This window comes from Catharus ustulatus, chromosome 4, assembly GCF_009819885.2.
Source record: "Catharus ustulatus isolate bCatUst1 chromosome 4, bCatUst1.pri.v2, whole genome shotgun sequence".
Lineage (NCBI taxonomy): Eukaryota > Metazoa > Chordata > Aves > Passeriformes > Turdidae > Catharus > Catharus ustulatus.
In genome coordinates, this window is record NC_046224.1 from 24,100,556 (window position 1) to 24,115,151 (window position 14,596).

Genomic DNA, 14,596 nt, shown 5'->3' on the forward strand with positions numbered 1-14,596 from the left:
TTAACATAATGAAGTAAAATTTAATTAAATGAAATAAAATGAACCGATGAAATGAAACTTGATGAAATTAAATGAAACATGTCAAAATTTCATGACGTGAAATGTCAAAATTTCGTTCATTTCATGAAATGTCGTAGAATGAAATGGAATTAAAGAAGTGAAATAAACATCATCTCTTATGACCGGTGACCGTGCGCACAGAGCTCCCCACAAGCCCCGCCCGAAGATTTGGACGATCTTGTTTTTCCGCGCATCGCTGCCCGCGCACCTTTATGGCCGCGCTCGCCGCCCGTAGCGCCGCACGCTCCGCGGCACCGCCCACTCTCTCGCGAGACCGGGAGGCGAAGCGCTTATAAAGGCTGCGCGCGGGGCTGGCGCCCCTTCCGGCCCGGCGCGTGGACAAGATGGTGGGTGCAGAGTCCTCGGGCCTTGCCGCGCATCCCGCGGGCATCGCTGCCATCCCGGCCCCGTACGCCGCGCGGCCCCGCGCCCGCCGCCCTCGGCACCTGCCGGATGCCGTGCGGGGCCCATTTCGGGGCGCGGGCGAGGCGTTGTGCGGGGAGGCCGGGCGGGCCCCTGCGGTGCCGGGCAGGGCGCGGGGTTCGGGTGGCGCGGGCGGCTGTGGGGGCATTGGGGGGCTCATTTTTCTAGGAACGGCGGCAGCTTTTCTCCGGAGAGCTTCCTGTGTTTATGGCCTTTTTTGGGGCTTTAAACTTCTCTTAGGGTAACTCGTGTCGAGTATTTTAAAATAAAACCGTATTTATTTTTAGTTCCGTGTATAGCTGCACGGTATTTTTCTTCAGTTTGCGTGTGAGATTGGCTGGGTAAATATTTTTTTTTGGCTGAGAGTTCTGTGGATGGAATCCGGTCTTTACATGGCTCTCAGGTTCCGGAGGGAAGCTTCAGGGGTGGTACTCGAGGGAAGAAACTAAATAAAAAATATTGGAATTCCACCCAGAGCGACTGACTCAAAGGTGGATGTTAAAATGCTGTTTTACTGCAGTATTGCAAACTGAAAAATTGTTTTTGTAAGGCTTATATTGGTACCGATTCTTTGAAAAATGTGAAGCTGTCTGTGCTGCATTTTCTAGACTTGTGGGGTGGACTGAAATTCTGGTGGCACACTGTGGCCAAAGTGCAGTTTCTTTGGTTCCCTGGCTAGGGTGGCGCTTGGGGACATCTTAGAATAAGCTTGGAAGGGACATTAAAGAAATCTGAGAATTACATAGTTATTGCATGGGGATTACATTGCTGTAACGTAATGGATTTCAGAAGCCCCATAGGTGATACTGGGAATTTCTAGAATGTGAAATGTCTTGGTTATCTGTAAAACTCGTGTTCTAAGGCAAAGACAGAGTTGGCCTTGGCCCTCCAGTGGGCATAGTGAGTCTCTGTAGCAAGCTCTCTAAGTGTTGTTTTCTCTCTGCAGTCTCACCGCAAGTTCTCGGCCCCGAGGCACGGCTCCCTGGGCTTCCTGCCCCGCAAGCGCAGCAGCAGGCACAGGGGCAAGGTCAAGAGCTTTCCCAAAGATGACCCCAGCAAACCTGTCCATCTCACCGCCTTCCTGGGGTACAAAGCTGGCATGACCCACATTGTCCGGGAAGTGGACAGACCTGGATCTAGTACGTATCAATGTTCCTCTTGAAACAGGAGGTGGGTTTGGTCAGGAATGGTGGCAGGTGGCCCCTTCAGTAGCAGCTCAGTTCCAAGTCCAAGTAGGTAGTGTATTTCTGCTGTAACCACTGGTTTGGTTTAACTGCACAGTAACAGGCTCCTTGGGATGGCTCTTCTGAAAGGGGGCACATCAGTCAGCTGCCTTTGGGTTTTTTATGGAGGTTGTCCAGTCCTGGATGTATTCCTTGCTGCCATTCATTTTACCTATCTAGCTTTGCTGACCTTTCTCCTGAGGCAGCCTCAAAGTTTTTGCAAGAAATTAAATTATGACTTCAGGGCTGGTTGCTTTATCCTGCATCATCTCTGTGAAAAGAACTTGAGTCATTGATGTTTCTCATGGTCGACTTGGGAATGAGAAAAAACAGGTGGTGTTCAAGAGTTGCTACTAGAATTAATTGTGCTGTATTTCTATTTCCATCCAGAGGTGAACAAGAAGGAGGTGGTGGAGGCAGTCACTATTATAGAGACTCCTCCCATGGTCATTGTGGGCATCGTGGGCTACGTGCAGACTCCTCGTGGTCTCCGTAGCTTCAAGACCATCTTTGCTGAGCACATCAGCGATGAGTGCAAGCGCCGCTTCTACAAGAACTGGTGAGACAGTGCAGGCCCTTGGCTGGTCTCAGGCCATGGTTCATAATTTTACTGCTGGGTTGCAATGATCCTAGCACGGCATTTTAGCAGTTAGTGCTCAGCCTTGACAGACAGCCTAATAATGGGATAGGCTGTAGGAATGGCTCCATGAGGGTGGCAGCATAACTTTGGGTAGTTCCCTTCTTGGTGTGGATGTGGTGGCCTTGGGTTTGCCTGAGAGCTCCTTAACAGGCTACACGTGATGATACTTCGACGGGCGGACATAAGGAAATCGCCTCTGGCGCTTGTTGTTGAGTGTCGAGTCCTGACTGTAGCCCTGTTTTCTCAGGAAAGGGGAAGACAAGTGTCACTTGTGATTGCCATTCCAGGCACTGTTGTTGTGATTGAAAGTGTGCATTTGCCCAAGTGCGGCTCCAGCGTGTCTGGAGCTTCCAGCCTGTTTATGAACTTGGCAGGCTGAAAAGACGTCAGAGTGGAGCAATAAAGTTCTCAAGGGTGTTTTAGTAACGACCTTGCTGTCGGGCACACAAGGGAGGGAAATGAGGGTATTTTGAAGCAAATCACAGTCCTCTCACAATTGCTTTAAAGATCTGGGTTTTTTCTGTTATTGTTTGACATCTCCTTACAGTCTTTTGTTTTCTGTAGCGTGAATGTTAATGTGCTTTGGAATTCATGGCAGCTCCGCTCAGCTTTGGCAATTTTGCCACTGTCTGATGAGCTCCAGGCTCCGCTTGCCAGTGGAAAAGAGTCATTAGAAGCTGGCAATGAGCCAAAGCCAACTGAGGTGGCAACTCCTTCCGCTCACCCCACTTTCCTGGGGATTGATGAAGGGCTTAGCCAAACCTTGTCTCTGCTCTGCTCCTGAAGGCACAAGTCCAAGAAGAAGGCCTTCACCAAATACTGCAAGAAGTGGCAAGATGAGGAGGGCAAAAAGCAGTTGGAGAAAGATTTCAATAGCATGAAGAAGTACTGCCAGGTTATTAGAGTCATGGCTCACACTCAGGTGAGTGCCTGTGGGCTCAGGTGTGCTGGAAACAGCTGAGAGAGCAGACTTGAAACTTGATCCATCTCTGTAGGGAGATTTTTGCCCTCCCCTGCAGCTTGATCCCCGTTCAGCACATTACACATTAATTCTCTACAGAGCTGTGCTTACAGGATGTTTAAATAGCCTTGGCAACCAGTGGGTGGTTTTGAAGGAGTGTCCAAAAGAGACTGAGTTGTAGTAGGAGCTTTTTGGACTCAGTCCTTTGCTGATACCGTGTAGACCTGGACTCCCTTGATTTCAGCTGTAAATAAAACCAGACTCGACGTTAAACTCAGGGGTTTGAGTGCTCAGCATTGTTTCAAGCTGCATTCTGTTGGGATTGCAAACACTCGGGCTTTTGGTGGCTTCTCTTGCTCAGCTGAAGGAGGTGTTCTGCTGAGTGATGGGTGTCTCCGCAGCTGCCAGTGCTCTTGACAGCTTTCTTGAGAGATGAGTTAAATCTTTTCAGTTGGTTCTAAGTGCAGTAAGAGGACTAATTTTATATAATTAATTTCCTATAGTAAACAGTACAGGTAGTGTTGCAACTTGTATTGATTTTCTCACCCATTCCTTCTACTAAATACAGTAGAAGTAGCTGTAAATGTTGTCCAACCCATTAAGTGGCCTTAAATGTGGCAGGCCTTATCAAACAATCCAAAGAGTTTGGTTTGGAAGGGACCTTGAGGATCATCCAGTTCCAACCCCCATGCTGTGGGCTGGGACACCTTCACAGCAACAAGGTTGCTCAGGCCCCTGTGCATCCTGACTGAACAGTTCTAGGGGTGGGGCCTTTTCTGGGTGACCAGTGCCAGTGATTCACGATTGTCATAATAAAAATAATCCTCCTTCGGTCCAATTTAAATCCACCCTGTTTCAGTTTAGAACTATTGCCCCTTGTCAGTTGTTTTTCCTCAGTGGGATTTGCTCGTGGCTGTGGGGTGAGAGAACAGTCTTCTTGTGGGTGGCATATAACTTCCAGGTGCAATAACTTGCGCACCATTGCACAACCTTCCCCCTTAATGTAGGCCCTTCTTTAATTTTTATATTTTGGAAAAGGGTACTAGAAAAATAGATTAGACCAGGGCTGAAAGAATGCTGGGCTTAATAATAGAGGGTCCATTTTAGAAGAGCAGGAGCTGAATATCATGCTTTGTGTTCTAGATGCGTTTGCTCCCCCTGAGGCAGAAGAAGTCTCACCTGATGGAGATTCAGGTGAATGGTGGCACTGTTGCTGAGAAAGTGGATTGGGCCCGGGAGAAGCTGGAACAGCAGGTGCCTGTGTCAACAGTCTTTGGCCAGGATGAGATGATAGATGTCATTGGAGTCACCAAGGGCAAGGGATATAAAGGTAAACACATGGGAATCCTTCTCTTTGATAGGATACAGTTTTTAATTAAATCCTGAGCTTGGGTTTTCACAAGTCCACGTGCCAAGAGCTGGGTAGGTAAATCCGTACTGCTGTCACAGTTCTATGATGAGACCATGGAATGAGCGCTGGGCACAGCGCCTGACATCCGTGAGGAGTCATTCCATGCTGCCTTCCTTCTGAGAACACAGCCCAGGGACAGCCGGGGAGGGAGCTTCACCAGGAAATGTTGATTCCTGGGATGCTGGGTCTGTGTTTCCCTTTTGTTGCACCTTGAAGGGTGGCTTAAACTGTGGTTGAAGATTTAAGTGACATCTCAGCCTGACAGCAGTCTGCTTTGGTGTCTTGCAGGTGTCACCAGCCGCTGGCACACCAAGAAGCTGCCGCGTAAGACTCACCGGGGCCTGCGCAAGGTGGCCTGCATTGGTGCCTGGCACCCTGCCCGCGTGGCCTTCTCCGTGGCCCGTGCTGGCCAGAAGGGCTACCACCACCGCACTGAGATCAACAAGAAGGTTTGTGTCTCTGCTGCTAGGAAGCAGAGAGCTGCCTGATGTCCCATGCTCTCTGACAGTGAACAGAGTGGGGAGTTTTGCTCTGTTAGAATGTTGTCTTGGGGATAGTGGCCATGGTCTGTTATGTTGGATAATTAAAATTCTTGCATGGCCATGTGTTTTCCAAGTGCAGCAGACTGTTTCCTCTGAGGCTATGTAGAATTTAATTGCATTTTATCTGATGACAGGCTCTTTCTCCTACCTTTTGCTAAGTAGACTTTCTTTACATTTTTAGATTTACAAGATTGGCCAAGGTTACCAAATCAAGGATGGAAAACTGATCAAAAACAATGCATCAACTGATTATGACTTGTCTGACAAGAGCATTAACCCTCTGGTGAGTTGCTGCAACTCTGTGCCAAAGGTCTGATTCTGAACTGCAATCCTAAGAGGCAAATGGGCCTGGTATAAGTCACAAAATGATTGAATGAAGAGCTCTTGAAATGAGTCAGCTGCTGTTGGAGGTAGTGGTGTTTAACCAGCCTCAGTATTGACTTATGTAACATGGAAATTGCATTTATGTGGCAATAGGACAGAGATGTTGCAAACCTTGAATGATACTTGTACAAGGAATAACTTGGCAAGAAGAGCTTTTGCTGTTGGGTCAGCCTCTTCTGCTGTTCTTAATAAAAACCCTACAGCAACAAGCAAATGGCTGCATTGAGAAACTTGACCAGTGAATGGCAGTACTGGAAACAGGATTGCAGTGGATGTGGGCATGGCCAAGGCCCAGAAATTGTGTGGATCTGTAGGCAGGTGTGATCACCGGTCCTGCTTGGTACAGAGTACTGACTGTTCTCTCCTTGCTCAGGGAGGCTTTGTCCACTACGGTGAGGTGACCAATGACTTCATCATGGTGAAGGGCTGTGTTGTGGGGACCAAGAAGAGGGTCCTGACCCTGCGCAAGGTGAGTAGTCAACCTGCTGTCACATGGGCTGGAACAATTTAGGGGAGCTGGGCTGCCTCTGGTGCAGGTGATATGTGTGCTGTTCTGGGGGGTCATGTGGCTTGCTAGAAAGAAAAGCCTTCCACACCAGCCCACCTTGTAGTAATGGCCTTGGAAGTGGCACAAGGTAATTTCTGCAGGGTTGTCTGTAGTGATGGACATGGTTTAAGCTTGAGGATTCTTGTGATCAGAAGGACACTGACAGAGTAGGGCTTGTGCTATGAGAAGCTGACCGGTCTTCAGTGTGAAAGGCCAAAGGTGCAGGGTAGATGACTAATGGTCCAGTGTTCCTTGCACATGGTAGCAACTGAAGTCAAGAGGTCAGAGGGACTGAGGAGGCATTAGCTGTGGAGGTGGCAAGAAGTAGCCAGTGTACTGGAGGCTTAAAGGGTGCTGTTGCTGCTGCTGCATACTCACCTGGCATCTCTCTCTCTAGTCCCTGCTTGTGCAGACCAAACGCCGGGCCCTGGAGAAGATTGACTTGAAGTTCATTGACACAACATCCAAATTTGGTCATGGGCGCTTCCAGACAGCTGAGGAGAAGAAGGCTTTCATGGTAAGGGCTCTCTTCCTGGCACATTTATTGTGTATCACTGTTGTCTTTGAGCTCATGGCAGCTGATAGCTTGGCCTTTGGGCTGTCATGTGGCCAGAGTTGCTGTGAAACAAACTTCAGTTGAGAGGCCTCGTCCTGCCAACTTGGTTATAACTGCAGGGGACCTGGGGTCTCACTTCCCCTGTGACAGCTCTTGGTGTCTGGGGGGTGTTGCCATGTTTGGGCACAAATTGTTCAGTGTTGAAGCACGGAACAAGCACTGCTCCATTTCCTGTAAGAGCAGCTTGGGAGGAGGGTGCTCACAGTGGTGGCATTCCCAGTTTGTCACTTGCTGGAGAAAGCAGCTGGGAGTGCTGTAAGCAGGAGACTCCCCACCAGGTGGCACCAGCATTGCTGCTCAGGCACATCCAGAGCCACTGGTCAGCCCCATGCAGCTGCACCAGGTTCGGCTTTTCCCAGAACCCCTGGCTGTGGGCATGGGGTGTGGGGCTCCCAGTGAGTTGGAACATGGAGGGCTTCTTGTGCCTTGACTTCTTTAGCAGGGATATTATGTCTTTTGTGCAGACTGCTGTTTACATAGCTTGTTTTTTGTGGTTTTTTTTCAGGGACCACTCAAGAAGGATCGCATTGCAAAAGAGGAGGCAGCCTAATGGGTGGAATGGTCCTGTGGCCTGTGTGCTCTCAGACCAAAAAATAAATATTTTAAAGAAATTAACTCTGCCTCTTGGTATATACATTGCTGTGTCAAGCCTGGTACTCTGACTGCAGGTTCTACATGTGACTCAAACCAAAGGAACACATAAAGTTTAGGTCATGGGCATCAACCTTATTGCAGGTTGGTCTAAAAAAAAATGAAGCTGCTGTTGGTGGTTTTGCAGAACAAAGATTGTGGGTCAGAGCAAGGTGTTTCTGATTGTGTGAAATAGCGAAAGCAGCAGGGGCCCTAAATGTGTTTGTACTTGCTGAGTTATTAGTCCACCTGTCAATACTCAACTGGATGGACAGAGAGCTTTGAGTCAAATGGGTTTTGAAATAAAACCAGACAGTTCACTAAATTTTAGGTAGTAGCTGGTGGATGCTGGTTGTTGCCATGGAAACCTTCCAGTGTCTGTGTGGCAGGGGCTGCAGCCTGCACACTTGGCAAATGCTGTTTGTTGCTGTCCCTGAGCAGCAGAATGCAGCAGGTATGCTGAGAAATCCCAGCCTCTCAACAGCTGGATTTTTCTGACTGCATAGTTTCTGTGCTGAAAGGTGGCAGGAAGCAGGCCTGCCTGGGCAGGGAAAGGGATGGTCTGCATCCCACCCTCTGAGGAGGCAGGAGAACTGTGAGTGCTGCTGGTGTTGTGTTACTGCCTGACCTAAAATACCCTGCTGGCTCCCAGGGAGATGGTTTGATGTCCTTCACTGACCATAATTGGAGACAGGGCAGCAATGGAGGCAATAACCCCAGACCTTCACACCAAAGTGTAGCACTGCCCTCAAACAGACATGGGCTGGCCCTATTTGCTCTTACCTGAAGTGGGGAAAGGTGGGATGAAGAGATTCTTTCCTGTGGTGGTGCATGAGAGCCTTCTAAGAGTTAAAAGGTAGCAAGAAGAAACCAAACATTTACCTTGTTTCCCTAGAAACCAGACTGGGTGACTGGAAAAGCTGCCTGGCTCACTGTCAGCCTCATTTAACACATGAACCTGCTGGCTGATTTCAGCCGAGTGAAATAAGAGAGGTCTCACCTGCTAATTTTTTTCCCCTTGTCACAAGTCTCAAATTGGCAGGTAGCTGGAGAAGATCCTTTAATTAGTATTCTTCTGATGCAGAAAAGTAGAATTCCCAACCTCTCTAGCCTGAGCCTGCAGGTTTATGGTCAGCTCTGAGGAGTGAGGTTTTTTCTCCCACCTGTAAGCCTTAGGTGGGCTTTTCACTTTTTATAGCTGGTCTGCATTAGCTGACTAGGGGAGGGCATGGCTCCAAGGCAGCCCTGCCTGCTGCCACTTCCATCTCACCAGTCAGATGCATCCAAGGGATTATCAGGATAAATGGATGTGCTGGGGGTGTTAGCATCCATGACAAACTATGGTCTACCTTAAAGAAAATCTCTGAAGGCACCCAGTGTTACCATACCTTGTGGTGGGAACTCTGGGCTGCTGCTGATTTAAGTGACAATGGTAGCCTAGTCAAACTGGCACCTAAGTAGGTGGAAGCATTCCTGGAGGAATGTCATTGTTGAAGATGCTCGGCGTGTGTCTGGCAGGAAGAGTTACTTTGTCTTGGAATCTAGTGCCAGACTTCGGTTTGTTTATTTTTGAAGCGATTGTTGCTGACTGATAAAACAGCGGCTGGTGAAGGGGAAAAAACCCACAAGAGCGGTTTCCTGGAATCCTGGGGACGTGCAATGTCAGGAGGTGGCGCTCCTTCCTCTGTGGAAACTTGGGACTGGGCTGGAGAAAAGCCGTGCTTAGCCGGGGCACCTGGGCTGTGGGGGTCCTCTCAGCCCCTCTTAGGGTTCCCTGGAGCCCCACGATAACACTCGGCTGCTTTGCTGGGCAGCTCCTGGGAGCCTGCCAAGCCCTGTGGGTAGGGAGTGAAGCCATGGGATGCTGAGCTGGCTTTGGCAAAGCCTTCCTCTCCTAAAGCCTGTGTCCACCCTGCAACTCTCATCTCCCAGTCTTCCTGCTCCTGCAAAGCATGCATCCTCTGTTCTGGGGACAATCAATCCCCAGTGCAACAGACAGCAATTGTTGCAGATCACACATTGGTCCAGCAGCTTCTGAGTGCCAACGGTTTAAGAGTGACTTACATTTATTTTCAATTGAGTTTTTGGCACTGTCATCTCATATCCCGCAGCTCCATGAATGCTGTGGTGGTGCTGCTTACCTGCATATTCTCTGCTCCAAAAAGTCCCAACAACATCCCAGTCCAGTCAGAAAAGATCCCACACCCTGGTGATGCTCAGACCAACCCGAGAGCCACAGGAGGACAGGGACAGCCCTGACCCTGCTGAAATAACATCAGAAGCCGTGGGAACGTGCCCTGTCCCAGCTGGTGGCGGGAGTGCTGAGGCTGGGAAGTGGGACTGGGTTTCACCCCCAGCACCCGGTGCTCCCCAGCTGCCAGCAATGCGGGGCTGGGACTCGGCACTCCCGGCTGGGGGAGCCGCTTTTCCAGCAGCATCCGGCCCCAGCCAGCGCTGCGCCTCTTTTCCTTGCCGAAGATGAAACGAGATGCAGCTGTGATGCTGGAGAGGAGACCTTAGAAGTGTGTAAGGATGCCTGGGGGGGGGCGGGAAATTGGGTTCAAGTTGGAGGTCTTGGCTCCTGCAGTCAGCTTCACAAGTGGCCCAGCTGACACCCTGCCTTCCCACCCCGGCCCCTGCCTTTGATCCCAGTGACAAGCAGGGAGCTTCAACTATGCTCGATGGGGGAGAAGGGCTGACGAAGGTGCCCCGGGGGAGCCGTGGCTGGGTTCACGCACCGCGGCAGCTTTTCTGCCAGAGCAGCTCCACTGGGCTGTTCCGAGGGCGGCGTGCGTTTGATTTGCAGCACCCCCCACCAGCCTGAGGTCTTCTTTTGTACCTGACAACTTGCTGGCTTCTCACCAACCCTTAGAAGTGCCTGTGGGACCTGGAGGCATGGATGTGGTGGGGAGTGGTTCCCCACAGAGGCGCTCCCAGTGTGGGGCAAGGGGGTGGCAGGCAGCCCTGCTCCAGGACTCCAGCTCCCTGTGCCAAAGCAAAGCCAAAGCTGAAGTTTCCCCATTCCCATGGACACCAGGGCCTTCTTGCCGTGGAGATGTCAGTAGTCCTGGTGCAGCACTGCTCCCTGGCTGGGCACAGGACTTACGAGAGGGAGCCCATGTAAGTTTTGGGAAGTCTTTTCATTCCTTCCCCCAGCATGGTGCTGGGGAATCACATGTTTCTTGTGGTGACTGATAGGCGCACAGGAGAAGACTAAATTTGTTTTCTACAGACTCCCAACTTCCCCAAAACTGTGTGGGGCTGTCCTTCCTTTCTGGTGGGGACAGCTCCAGGGTCCCCTGGATGCCCAGATGCCACCCAGCTCCCTACATGCCCTAAAACACTCTGATGTCAGGCAGCATTCTTGGTAGCATGTGTGGCATCAAATTCAAACCAAAGCGTTGAATCAGGGAAAGACATATACCTACATTTGGCTTGGAGATCTAAGAGACACCTCCGAGACTGTCCACTGGGCTCAGGCATCACTTCACACCCAAATGCCACATCACAGGGCTTTTGTAATATGTATTTTTTAACTTCTTTATTGACACCAGTGGTGATGGAGACTGAATTAAGCCAACAGGGGCTGTTGCTGCTGGGCACAGCTGTGCAGGCAGGCAGTGAGAAGCTACCCCCACATGTATCATTCCACAAGGTAATTCCCCCCTCAGCTTTGTGGCTGGAGCTGTCTGCTGTGTGCTCTGCTCCTCTCTGCCACTGTGTTTGAGGGGTGGATGGAAACCAAAGCTCGTTATTCCCGTTGGGAATCAGCCAGCCCCGGGGCTCTGGCAGGCCAGGTCGGTGAGGAGCTGTTGATGGCGGAGGTATTTATAATCTTTGTTTGGTTCCAGCAAGGCTGGACGCCCACTCCCGCTTCCCTCCATACAATAAGATCAAACAGCTCCGGGACATTTCCTTGCTCCTTGCAGATGAAATTCTTGCATCTGCCGACCTGCTCCGCCCTGCCTGGGGCTGCAGTCTCTTCCTTTGCTCGAAGACCTAGGGGGTTGCTGCTGCTGTTTATTCTACCCCTAAACTGGGGATTTACTCATTTCCCCCACCTCATTGCACACAATTTTCAGAGCTTATGGGCGAGGGGTACAGGACTAGGACTGTTGCACCTTCCCCAACTCAACTTCGTTCCCTCTCCCACTTCTGAAGGACTTCAGCTGCGTTTGATGGGTCGCATGTGGACTTTGCCCATGGATGTCACAGCAACTGGAGCAGGAAAGCAGGAGCATGCTTGCCCATGGCAAGGGCAAGATGCCTGCAGGAGTTTGTCCCACATCCATCCTCTTCTTTGGTGGCTGGCCCTGGTGACAAGGAGAGGATGGGTTCTAGGAAGCCAGTACACCTGTGCTGGGAAGGTTGTCTGCATCACAGATGATGCAGAGGCAGGACCCTTGCTGCTAGAACCTCTGGCTGCTGGCCTCATCCCAGCCCAAGGCTCTCGCCATGCAGCTGTGTTGGGGGTCTCATCAGACCACCAAAGGCCATTTTGTTCTGGGGATCCCTCCCATGCACTCAGCAATGGGAGACAACCACCACCACGGTGGCCAGAGATGCAGGAGGGTCAGCATGCAGCATCCCTAGGGAGGTGACACTGAACACTGGCAAAGGCCAGCTGTCCCCAGGCTCTGCTTGAGGCAGAGTGAAATCATCCCCTGGCACCCAGCCACAGGCAAATACCAGCCCAGCTTCACCTGCCTCCTCTCCAGAGGGTTTACCTGCTAGGCAGGAGCTGGCCCCAGGGATACCAGCCTGCTGATGGAAGCTGTGGCTGATCATACCCCAAGCCATGTTGTGCTGTCCTGTTCATCTCCCAAGGTTTCCATTCCCCTCTCCAGGGGAATACTCTTGCTCTGGGAAACAGGAGCCTTCCCAGGTGTCCCCAGAATTAAGGGGCTGATGGTGTGGCAGGGGAGCTTAGCTGTGGGCAGGAGACACAGCTGTTTTTCATGTCCCCCCTCACAGCACAGCTCATGCTCAATCTTTCAGCAGGTCCCTGTGATCTAGGGGTAAATTATGGGTGTCAGGTTTGGGGCAGCCAAGAGAGGATTTTGGAGGGGGGAGGTAGCAGGGAGTAGCACGTGTGAGTGGCTGGGGAAGGACAGAGCAGGGTGGTCCATAGCTGGATTTTAGTACCTTTACAGCATCTCCTCCTGGAGCATGCTGGGGTTTCAGGCTGTGCTTGGATGGCCAAAATATACATCACCCCACTTCGAGCCTCAGCATCCCTTTTTCTTCAACCCAAGCCTTCAGCCCTAAAAGAAAACCTTCAGTACTGTTCTCCCATGCCTTGCTGCTCCTCCTTGCCCTCAGGGTGCTGAGCTGGGTCGGATGTGTGCCAGAGGAAACAGCGGAGACGGCGGCGGGGCAGGGACCCAGGTGTGAACCCACACAGGTAGCGGGGCTGTGACTCAGCCGCGGCGGAGAAAGCGCCGCGGTGCCCCGGCTGCTGGCACGGCGGGGCTGGGAGGGCTCTGCCGGGGAGCCAGACACGCCACCAGCCCCACTGTCCATCAGCCTTCTGCTCCACAGCCGGGCTTGGCTGCCCCGGGGCTGCTGGGGTGCGGGAGCTCTGAGCTTTCAAATTTAGGGCTTTTCATTTCCATGGGAAAAAGTAAAAAAGCACCTCATTCCCCTGGAGACCTAAGCGGTGTATATACCCCAAAGATTTTCCACCCCTGGGTCCAGCCTAGTGTCAGAATCTGATGGGGTCCAACCATCGAGACCCTTTCTCCTTGCAGGCAACCTTCCCTCCTCCTTTTTCTCCACAAAGAGTTAAAACTCTCTCCAATTCAGCGCCTTTTCCCCTCCCTCCTGCCCCCGGGATAATGTTTAACCGAACTCATTGCTAATTAAATATCGATGACCTCAGGCAAGTTTTGTTATCGTCTGGAAACACCTGATGCATGTGTCACCAGAGAGAGTTTTTCTTGTCTCAAGTACACCGGCAATCCTTGAACTCCTGTTGGCTTTTCCCTTCCCACCCTGCCGGCTGCCCCTGCCCATGGGCACCGAGGCTTTGCTGGCAACCGAGGGACTCCGGCTCGTGTGGGCTTGTTGTAGCCACTCCTAATTGCAGGGGGCAGACACGGTGGGAAGGAAAGTTTTATTCCTCCTTTCCTTCCCCAAAGCATGGTCATTGCTGCCCACCTTCCACAGCTGAACAAGCTCAGTTTGAACTGGGTGGACTTTCCTCTTCTGGGCTGAGTCTGTTCTTTCCTACCTCCTGTGAGCATGGGGATGACACATCTTGGAGTTTGGCTCTCCAAAATATCTCCTGGGATTTCCCAGGGGAGTAGCAAAGGCCCACAAGGAGAATTCCCTGTTCCTTCTTCTCCTGTCCTTGAGGGCAGACTTGGACCAACACTGCCGGGATGAGCAGGCAGGAACCAAAACCCTTAAAGGCTGCAGTGGAGAATGGGATAGGAAAAAAAGAGAGCGAAAGAGAGTGAGAAAAGAGAGGCTGTGGAGGGGTTAGAGATGTTCTGGGAAGGGGTTGTGAGTACATTTTAGGCAGGATGGACTTTTACAGGGCAGAGTCATATTCTAGATGGATTTGGGACAGCTGTTCCCCTGAGCTGGTTGTGTGGAAGTAGAGGGGACTCCTCAGGAACGTGGCTTGGGGTATGATCAGCCCCAGAATGGCAGCTGGGGTTTCCTGCCAGGTCCACCAGCCTTGTGAACAACCTCTGAACCTTTATGTTCAAGGAGGTCTCTCAGCCCTGCAAAAATTCTCAAGGCTGGTTTTCTTTGTGGTGAGGAGCAGAGGCTTTGCTGACATCATTTTCACACTCTGCGGTATAAATAGCCAACCTGAAAAACAAAGGAAAACTCCCCATGAAGACCATGTAAGGCAGAGCTACTGTTGCACCATTTATTTATTCGCTCACTGTAGCTATTTCCTGCCTCTGTTGGTCAGAGACCTCCTGTGTTGGCCAAAAATCAGATTTCCTCCCTTGCCAGGAATTTATGGATCAGCAGCACTGATAGTAACGAGGGAATCACAAGCCCCTGGCCCTGACAGGACAATTTCCTGACTACAGCTGGCCTCAGACCCACCAGCTGGTACAAGGCTGGGAGCATCTGCTGGGCATCTACAGGTAGGGCAGTGGTGACCTCGCCTTGGAACAGCAAGGTCAGGGCTGAGGCT

General features: G+C 51.2%; 1 protein-coding gene and 1 non-coding gene across 2 annotated transcripts; both read left to right on the plus strand.

The window, feature by feature from the left end:
* Positions 1–328: 328 nt before the first annotated feature.
* Positions 329–7,422, plus strand: RPL3 (ribosomal protein L3). Its single transcript, XM_033057890.1, has 10 exons — positions 329–407; positions 1,430–1,622; positions 2,097–2,265; positions 3,133–3,268; positions 4,451–4,637; positions 5,007–5,167; positions 5,442–5,543; positions 6,018–6,113; positions 6,589–6,708; positions 7,313–7,422. The coding sequence occupies exons 1-10, from the start codon at positions 405–407 to the stop codon at positions 7,355–7,357; spliced, it is 1,212 nt and encodes a 403-aa protein (XP_032913781.1). The 5' UTR covers positions 329–404; the 3' UTR covers positions 7,358–7,422.
* Positions 4,753–4,845, plus strand: LOC116996125. The gene has a single exon (XR_004417880.1). It is a non-coding gene; the product is annotated as a small nucleolar RNA U83B (small nucleolar RNA).
* Positions 7,423–14,596: the final 7,174 nt, after the last annotated feature.

What these genes read in the sequence shown, in the direction of transcription:
- RPL3 (XM_033057890.1), top strand. An exon ending in GAGTCATGGCTCACACTCAG is followed by an intron (nt 3,269 to 4,450) that starts GTGAGTGCCTGT and finishes TTTGTGTTCTAG; the next exon opens with ATGCGTTTGCTCCCCCTGAG. An exon ending in CAAGGGCAAGGGATATAAAG is followed by an intron (nt 4,638 to 5,006) that starts GTAAACACATGG and finishes GGTGTCTTGCAG; the next exon opens with GTGTCACCAGCCGCTGGCAC.